The sequence below is a fragment of the Carettochelys insculpta genome, chromosome 4 (genome assembly GCF_033958435.1).
Source record: "Carettochelys insculpta isolate YL-2023 chromosome 4, ASM3395843v1, whole genome shotgun sequence".
NCBI lineage: Eukaryota > Metazoa > Chordata > Testudines > Carettochelyidae > Carettochelys > Carettochelys insculpta.
The window spans coordinates 59502254-59512266 of record NC_134140.1 but is presented as its reverse complement, the minus strand read 5'-3'; the positions used below and the strand labels follow the sequence as shown (position 1 = coordinate 59512266).

At 42.6% G+C, this 10013-nt stretch overlaps 1 protein-coding gene across 4 annotated transcripts in view; it reads right to left on the bottom strand.

The window, feature by feature from the left end:
- Positions 1–4602: 4602 nt before the first annotated feature.
- IRF2 (interferon regulatory factor 2) overlaps positions 4603–10013 on the bottom strand; it is a 62482-nt gene continuing 57071 nt past the window's right edge. For 3 of the 4 annotated variants that reach the window (XM_074992945.1, XM_074992947.1, XM_074992949.1), the window contains 2 exons: positions 8573–8619; positions 4603–5907 (listed from right to left, as the gene is read on the bottom strand). In XM_074992945.1, coding sequence (XP_074849046.1) covers positions 5593–5907; positions 8573–8619 — 362 coding nt within the window. In that variant the 3' untranslated portion in view covers positions 4603–5592. The remainder of the gene's footprint in view (positions 5908–8572; positions 8620–10013) is intronic. The other variant, XM_074992946.1, reaches the window with a different exon arrangement.

Sequence of the window (10013 nt, the reverse complement as noted above, 5' to 3'; positions counted from 1 at the left end):
TGAATGGATACAATTCACTGTAATTTCAGCAGGAGATACAGCCTTGTGGTCGAACACAGAATTGGGCCACTGATTTCTGAAGTGCTGTTAAGGCAGCATCAGTGTGAGAGATGGAACCGTTTTTTAAAAAAAAATTGGTAAAGTTGGTAAGTCATCGGAGGAAGCGAAAGACGATGCAAACCATAAACAAACATGGAACAGATTCCTCTTCATGCTAATGATATTACAGTGTATTGATCCCTCAGTTCTCAAATCATACTATACATTAGCTGCTCTCTGGTGCAAAAAACAAAACAAAACACAACACAACAATAAACCAGGACCTCAAAAAACAAATAAAAAAAACAAGGTACATAAGTGTCAGCGGGGTGGCTATTTTTTTATATGCATAATTAAGGGACTCATAATTAAGATGTCTGAGAATGCTGTGGAGGTAGTTTACCAGCAGTGCTATTTCCTGGGATTCAGAATTTTTTTTAGTCAGTTTGTAAGATCAGCAGCATTACCATGTGAATGAATTTGGTCCAGTACATCCTATACAAATTTGGTCCAGTACATCCTATACAAATAGGGCAGTTCCTGCACAGACACCAAAGTAAATATGTTGTAATACCATAGAATGTTGTGGTTTACACCAGGAAAGAATTTGGCCCAATATTAATCAGTCCAAAAAGATCTAATATTTTCCTACCCTCTTAGAGAGTCTTATTTCCTGGTTGGAAAAGTATTCAAATTGCTGCGTCTGAGCTGCTGCATGTTTTCTGTTATGGATATGCAGCCAGATCAAAACAATTTATTTTAAAAGTTACTGTGGGATTTATTTTCCAAGGTTTAAAGAAAAAAACAGTGGGGGCATGTGAGCAAAACTGCTACTGAAAACTGAAACTAGAAAAACTGACTGAAGGAGATAACATCTTTAAAGGCAGCACATGCAAAAGCAGCAAGAGCTGAAGCAACTATTCTTAGCACTAAACCAGTTTCCTGCTGCTATGTTAACGTCAAATGCTTATATGGAGTTAATAAAGTTACTGTTGCATAATCTTGGCAAATTCCACTGAGCAAGTAATCTTTGTTTGAACATGGCACAAACCATACTTTTAAACTGACCGTAGCCCCAAAGAACAGTTTGCCTGGAGAAATGTACACAGTTTCCAAAGTGTGTGTGTGTAAATAATCTAATTCATTGTACGACAAAAAATATGCAGCAGATAAACAATGGAATTAATGAAACACAATGAGACTTCCTTAGACTATCTAAAACCACCAATAAGGTGAGAGTGATTTTTTTTTTTTGAAAAAAGCAATGGCCCTAAACCAAGACTCTTCTGTATAGAAGCACAAAATGGCATTTTTTTTTTAAAAAAAGGCAGCTCAAGGACCAGGAGAAAATTTGGCCCACAATCAAAGACAGACAGCAAGCTAACTACCACTCTAACAGCATTTACCTCTGTAAGTACTTTAAGTGCTGCTGAATTATTTAGCCTGAGAGCAGAACTGGCCCAAAGAGCCTAAGTATCATAAACTACTCATCAAAAAATAACAGCTTCAGCTGTGACTGAGTTATTTGAAGCTGCAGGATAACAGATTGACTGCAATGATTATCAGTTCCAGCTTCTTATCAAACTGGGTGAAACTCAGTGTGCACTACTTTGAGCATGTTCAGCTATACACAAGCAAATTCATTCTTGGACAAAATGCTATCAGTAACTAGCTGTTGGCCTCCGCAATTTCCTTCCTCCTAACAGCTGTTTTCAGTATTGGTTACTGAAAAATTGTGTGCATGTTAGTATTACCACAGAGAAGGAAATTACCTTCATACAAGTGGTCATCGTCTTTTCCCCTGCAAGCACAGCCCCACAAAATACTCAGTCAGAGGATGAGCCCCACACAGTAATGCACCAGCTGGACTGTGGAAATGCTTCCGTGGGTAGCACTTACTGTGCAGCCCAATAAGCCAAAATATACAATGAAAATAACTAAGATGCAGCAGCCGGAACACACACATTAGTATAAAACAAACCACCAGTCATGTAGCACTTTAAAGATGAACAAAATGATTTATTAGATGATGAGCTTTTGTAGCTGCTGTTTTGGTTTGTTAGCATAGACTAACATGGCAACCTCTCTGTTACTATTCATACATTAGTTATGGACTGGGCTATGAAAATTCTTATCAGGCCTTTTATTGCTGAATGAAACTTTTTTAAAGCACCCGCATGACTGTGGCACAGATCTTCCATTGTATTATGGGAGGTAGCTTGCTTTTTAAGTCAATTCCCCACATATCTTAAGGAGACAGGCTCAGATCTCATTTTCAGATAGGATGTGGAAAGTCCCAATGCCTGCCAGTGAGACCAAGGCCACAGCCACAGTGTAGTCGTGTGTGTGTGTGTGTGTGTGTGTGTGTGTGTGTGCGCGCGCACCTTCTGTAGTTGCAGCTACACAGTCCCTGCATGCCCGCACTCCGTGTTTACGAGGACAGCGTGTTTCACTTGGGGGATGGGTGTGGCTTTGGCACAGCTTTTCCAGTTTAAACAGCAGCCACACTAGACCTAGGACTAGCCACACTAGCACTGAGCATAACAAGGGCAAGACCAAGACAATGAGGATCAACCAGTCCAACATCACCACCACCATGCTGGGAGGGGAGGATCTGGAAGATGTGGAGCAGTTCACCCACTTGGGGAGTATTATGGGCTGAGCTGGAGGAACAGATGAGGATATCTGTGCCAGGATAGGGGAAAGCAACAGCTGCATTCAAAACTCTCCATCCCATATGGAGGTCACAAATAATATCTGCGAAGACTAAACTGAAGATCGTCAACACAAATGTGAAGAGTGTGCTCTTCTATGGATGCAAGACCTAGCATAGTAAGAAGTCTTCAGATCACAAGCTACAGACATTCATGAACAGATGCTTGAGGTACATCCTTCACATCCAATGGCAAGACTTCATCACAAATGAGGAACAGAGCAGGACAAGAACCAATTGACACTGAAATCAAGAGAAGAAAGTGGGGATGGCTAGGCCACACACTCAGAAAACCATCCTCCAGCATAGTCTGTCAAGCTCTCACATGGCACCCGCAAGGAAAATGCAAAAGAGAAAGACCTCAGACAACATGCAGAAGGGTTACTGAGACTGAAGGTCAACAACTGGAGTACTCCTGAAGTCAGCTAGAAGTTTTGTCCCAAGACAGAGTGAAGTGGAGGAGATTTGTAGATGACCTCTGCTTCACGAGCAGTACAAGGGTTAAGTAACAGTACACTAGGCCTATGTCTACTCTAGACATAGAAGTTGACTGCCAATATGCAATTTTAGCTACGTCAATTGCATAGCTAAAAATCGACTTATTGGTGGTCAATTTCCACGTCTGTCTACATGCAGGAAGGTTGACAGGAGTGTTTCACCCATTGAGCTTCCTTAATCTTCGCCTCTCGTTAGGCATTCCGGGGTTGATTTTGACTCCTGAAAACGTCTTTTTGCGTGTGTGCAAAATGAAACCCCAGAAGATTGACCCTGAGTGGGTCAGTCTTACATGGTAGTGTGGCTGTAGCCTAGGAGCGTCTTGCTGATACTCCTACACTGTAGACACTCTGAAGTGGAGTGAAAATGGGACTTTAAGTTACGTGTTTTGGAGGTCTGACCTGGATTTTTGGGACTGCAATGACTGAATCTTGAACATTTCTAAAATAGCCCCCCCACAAAAGTAGGCCAGTTACTGTCATAACAAGTACCTAATTATGGAATTTACATCATCAAGGACAGGACACATGCTGCAAAACAGATGAGCCTGATAGTACCAGGTGCATCACTTGGGATGCCTTGAGCTGGCACGGCTGCCATTGCTTTTAAGTGGACCTGCCCTTGCAGAATTAAAGGAGAACACGTGGGGCAATGCAGGAGTTCATGAAGGTTGGCTGTGACACAGTCCCAGGGGGTCTGTCATCGGTAATGCTAGGAGGGGATATGAGTTGTGTTGGCCGCCTCCAAAGCAGTATGTGTTAATACAGTAGTGGCCAGTGCTAGCCCCCCACCAGGGCTGGTAGGTGACAACTTGTTACTTCAGCTCCACTATCCAAACCTTCCTCTCCTAAAGCCCGTGATAAGAACTCAGCATGGCATCTACATTGCTGCCAGCTCTGTGTTGAGTCCACTAATTATCAGGATTATTGCTCAGATGACTTAAAAGAAACCCTCTATCCCCATTTTATAGACAGAGAAATAGAGTCTTGAAAAGTAGACTCAAGTAGACAGAGAAGGAAATAACTTGCCCAAGGAGGCACAACAAGAGGTAACAGAGCTGGGAACAGAACCTGGGTCTCTTCATTGGCAGTCTAGGGCCCCGACCACTGGGCCACCCAGCCTTTAAATCCTAGCCCCTCCGTGCTGTGCTGCAGCTATCTCCCAGCACTGCCCCTTTCATTCCCAATGTATAGGATAATTTGCAATGTTAAAGCAAAGACTACTCCTACTTTTCCTTTATGAGAGGGGGCACCTTTCACCTTCCATATCCACACTGCTTGGGCTTTTGGTAAGATTAAATAATGACAGACAAGAGGATTATTAAAAATTTAACTATCATATTTATTATCAATCCACAGGATAATTTGATTGCTACATGAGCTCATAAAAGCTATTCCATCTTTACAAAATTAAAAAAATGTGCCACAAGGATGTAATAACTGCTGATAACCCACCGAGAACTGAATCTTAAAATTATAAATTTGCTGTAGAAAAGATTAAAAAAAATTATATTCACTTTAGAATTTCACTTTGAATAAAATATCCCCCCTGCCCCCCCCCCCCATATAAAAAATAAAAAAGCTTGCTCTGGTTAGAATTAGAGTATTTTTTCCTTCTTGAAATCTGGGAATTTGCATAATATCTCTGTAATAGTTTTCTTCCTATTGTACCACGCAGCATTCAAGCATAGCATATTAGAAACAAACATGAGAAAAGCAGTCTTACAACATGTGAAATCGGGCTGGGAAGGTTTACCTTCCTCCCCCCTCCCCTTTACGTCTCAAGACTTGTTAGCAAGAACAGCCTTGGAAAAGAATAAAGATGGGAGGGTGGCTTTGAATGTGCCATTAATTAGAGCAAGATAATAAAAGGCCTTTTTGTAAGTGCTTTAGAATAAGGTGCAGAAGCAGACTGCAATGTTGCTAGTACTGCACTATGTACATATTCACAATATTTTTTTTCATTTAAAAAAAATTCCAGCTAGTTCACATTTTCTCTTCCATTCTGAGGCTTTCAGTTCCATCACAGCCTTGACTGCAAGAAGTGCAGCAGCACCACTTCCCTCGTGGTTGTTGGTCCTCTTATGAAGTACTGGAACTTATATAAGTGGGCCAAAGTTCTGTTTTTCCTATGCAGTAACCTTGGAAATCCGTCTGGTTTCAGGTAGACATACTGATGGCTGGAGTCCTGAGTTAAAAAGCTCCAGTACTGGAGTTGGACACAGCAATGTTCTATATTGTCAAGGCGTTCCTTTAGATTTGTCTACTGTGCGTCAGAGCTGCACCTCTTCTAGAGAAACATAAAATACAAAAACAAACCAAAGCTAAAGCCACAAAGTCAAAGGCTTAGCAGCTCTTGACTCTCGACTGGGTGATGTCTGATGTTTTCTTGATGACACTAGCCCGCGTCTCATGGTCTGGCCTGCTGCTGCTGGCAGAAGCTGAAGAAACGACTTGTGGGAGAGGAATGGCTGGGAAGGGGGGCCAGGAGCTGTTGTAAGGCAATGGGGAGCTTTCTTCTTTGATGGTGACCTGAAGGTCAGGCTTGTTGGAAGTCACAAAGGTAGCCATACTGGGAAGAATATGAGACGTGTTCCTCATACCCAGATTGCTCAGATACTGTTTGCCCTCAATGTTTTTCTTTTGCCAATGAAGCCGGCCCTGAAAAGAAAAAGACCGTCAGTGACTCCAAGCTTGTAAACTATTCCTGCTAATATAACTTACGCAGAAGCCGCTCTCTTCTTAATTTAAGCTATGCCCTAAATTGCATTACATGGTTGTAGCCTAATAAAGGAATAGCCACTGAAACTTGTGCTTCTAGTTTTTTACATGACTTTGTGATTGCTTTTCCTTCAAATGTCTCACTCTTAAGTCTAGCTGCTCCTCTGCACAACCTGCTGATGGAAAACAAAGTCCATGCTCTCAGTTTATTCTGGTAAAATGGGCAGAGAGGCAAGGAACTCTGCACTTCAAAGTGCTAAATACTCCCCCTCACACCCACACCAACACCGGTCTGTTTGGGGGGGGGGGGGGGGGGTGTTCTTCCTCCTTGAAATGGCCGAGGGCTGGGGTGTCCAGTCTTTTTGCATCAGGGCCAAATGGTCATTTTTTGCATGTTCCGGGGGCCGTACAGAAAATAGCGTAATCATTCAAAACAGAAAAATGCAGCATAAATTGATCTCAACATCCTCAGATGCAATGCAATGTTGCTTCTTCATTGCTGTGACACCTGATTAAATTGCTTCACTTTGTTTTTACTGTATATGCTGATGTTTGGGTGGGTTGGTTTTATTTTTTTTTTTCCCTGGGTCGGACAACAATTTTTCGAGGAAAATTTTCATGGGTGTCATGCATAAAAACTGTCCTAGAACATCATTTTTAGCTCCTGTCATCCACGGGTCTGGTGCTGAACAAACAAATATAAACCCAGCTCCTGCCAAGCTAACATTGCTCCTTCACACACCCCCAGATAGCACTATTATGTATTACTTGCACTGCAAGCGCAACAAAGGACCCCAAGGACAGGTGGTCCAGACTAAAGGAACAGCTTACAAAGCTGACAGCATTCAGTGTTTTGACCAGCTGCTAAGCCCAACTCTCCTCCCTGGGGTCCCTCTGCAGTCCCTGGGTAGCAGAGGGAGTGGGCGCATGGCAGCAACACAACTGACAATGCAGGAATAAACTTCTGCCCTGGTCCCGAGCATCCCCGGGTCTTTCTGGCATGCTCAGCGTAGCGTCTCCTCCCTGCCTGACTTTGCAAAGCCGGCTGCCACAGGAAAAGGTTCCCGTAGTGAGACGGTTCTGCAGACGGGATGAAAAGGCTTCATCGGTCAGATTCTGGCCCACAGGCCATGTGTTGGACACCCCGGCCAAGGGTTTCAATCCCTGACATCTGGGGAAGTTTAGGCACTTGGCTTCTGGGGGTGACCAAACACAGACATCCATCCTGTGGCTCAGCCAGCACAGAATCCTACAGCTATCATTTTAGTCTTTCGTGAACTATCCACTCTGCAATCTATGCAACCTGTAAGTGGTCTCGTGAAAGCTCGCATCTGCTCCATCCCCTAGCATGAAGAACATCAGTGCACACCCAGGAAGGGACTTCTATGGGACTGGGGAGCATGTTATTTTTACTACAAAACTAGTGCTAAGCCCTGCACTGGGAAGAAGTATTTCCCAGGCCCAGGTTATTCCAACTGTCCGAGCGGAGTCTGCCGAGTTTTGGTCTCCTCTGCCTGCAACAGTAGGATGGAAAATATGACCCACACGCTCAGCCATGTTTTTAGGGTCACTTTCCTTATTCATGCCCTACTAAAGCCTTCTCTCCATCTGGCAGCAGGTAGCAGCTCAGCTGTACTAGCCTGCAAGGTGCTATTTTTATATCTGTAGAGAATTTTCACTTCTTTTTATGTCATTAAATGTCATTAGCTGTGTAAGAGCTCCTCCAAACACCCCTCCCTCTTCAGCAGGCTAAGGATTAAGAACTTATTTCACGTAAAGTATGTATGTCATGTTACACTGTCAGCAGAGTTAATGTGGCTGCTCATTTTTGACTTTGTTGCAGAATTCTCTTACCAAAGGATCTTAACTATTTATTTTTTTTAAACAGAGCAAGAAAAGGGCCTTGCAGGAAATGTCATGAATTGGAAGCTGGAATCTTGAAGACAAAATTCAGCCTTGTCTCTAATACCTGTATGTGTTTTGCATCCAATTACATTAAATACTCGCATAAGGCTGTGATTCTATTTACATGCACAAATAGAAGTGCATGCATTCCAGCAGGTGCAAAAATAGAGGCTACAAATAAAAAATTGATCCCTGTGTTCTTTTAGGTCACAAGCAACAGTTCCACACAATACTTGGCGGATACAGATTACCTCCCTTGATTTCTTTTCATTCCAAGCATGAGGACAGACTCATCAGGAAAGCATACATGCACCACATTCACAATTCTCTCTCCACCCGCCAGTGTGCCATTTCCTGCCATTATGTGAGCCCAGATAAACATATAAAAAAATCCAAACAAGGCTGCTTGCAACCAAGATAAAATACTAAGCTACCCAGAAAGCTCTGAGAAATAACACTCATAGATACACTTGTATGAATTAGTTTACTTCTAATTTTGAGATAATTTTTTTTTTTATACAGGCAATTTCATTCTACAAGTATCTGAACACTGGTCTCCAAAAAGCCCTCCCTCTACTATTAAAATTAACGCAGTATGAGTAATAGTATATTTGGGTGGGGACAATGGGAAAGAACCTCCACAATCTGTCATTGTTCTTAAAGAATTTCTCCTGAACACTATATAACCAAAAGTGCTTACCTCTGCATTTTCTTCATCGCTGGGAATGCTGTCTGTCGTTTCACTTTCTGTTGAACAAAATGGAAGTAACAATGAAAGTGGGCCTCATTCTACCTGAGGTTATCCCAATCCATCTAAACAGACAGTATCCTCTGAAAAGAAACGTGCCACTACAACCTCTTCTAGAACTGGCAAAGATTAAAAGAAACACACAAATAAACAAACAGTACAACAGTCTTCATTCACTGCCATGCATGAACTGACTCCAGACTCAAATATGAGGCCTATATAAATCAACTTGCTGGGAGCATATGAAAATAGTAAAACAATAGGTTAATATGATAAACAAAGCTGTACATTAAAGCAGAAAAACAGACTACACCATGATGTAGAAAGTTAAAGAGAAGCAGATGTGTAAGGGACTTATCACTGCTTAACCCTGTGGGCAAAGATCAGACTTTATTTTTCCCTTCACCACTGTGCTTGCTCAGTGTGGTATTGCTAAAATCCCGCATGCAAACTCCTTTCCTTTGCTTTATCAAAGCCACTCTATCCACAACTACACCCAAAGAGTGAGAAAGCTGATTTCACTTGATAAATTCTAATTTTTCACAAGCAAGGCCTACTAGTCTGTAACACATTCTGCTACTGCTATCAAATTTGTTCTCCTTTATTTTGATTTTCATCCTTCTCGTCTGTAATATCCTATCTCCATTCCCTCCATCGCTGAATTGCCACACATCTCTTCTATGATCCCCAAAACTGCTGTTCCTTCCCAGCCCTCCACCTGTGATCATTCTCTCAATCTCTACACCCCCCACCTACTCATCAGCCTTCCAACCACTGCACCCCACACACATACATACACCCATGCCATCCTCTCAGCGACTGCATCTTCACACAAACATGAACCTTTCCTCCAGCTATTGCATCCACATGCCTCTTAACCCTCCCTCCATGCCTCCGCTCCAAACTTGTCATCACATCTGGGTGCCTGTCTCCGACCCCAAATGCACATACTGTAACCAAGTTGTGGTGGGTGAGGGGCAGGAAGCAGGCCACAGATCGCCCTCTGTGTCACATACATTGCTAAGCAAATAAATGGGATCAGTACGTTCTGGAAAAGTCACGTTTACTGCAGCACAGCCTAGCTACCGGTGGGTGTTATATAAAAACAGCTGCAGCAGAACAGTTATTTTGACACTGATTAGGACTTTGCATGGCTTCACATGTGCTAACCTAGTTAAACAGAGCTGCTGCAAGGTGGCTTTTTGCAATTAAACCAAACTACAAGCTAGGATGGGAAAGGGAAGGCAGGAGAACAATCTGTATAGAAGAGCAGGGGCAGAATTTGAGAATGATAAGGATATGAGGAATTTGTATGCAGACATGAAACAGACACAGTGATGCACAGAAACGTGGTAATAAAGAATTTTGTAAATGCAGCAACAAGGGAATCTGT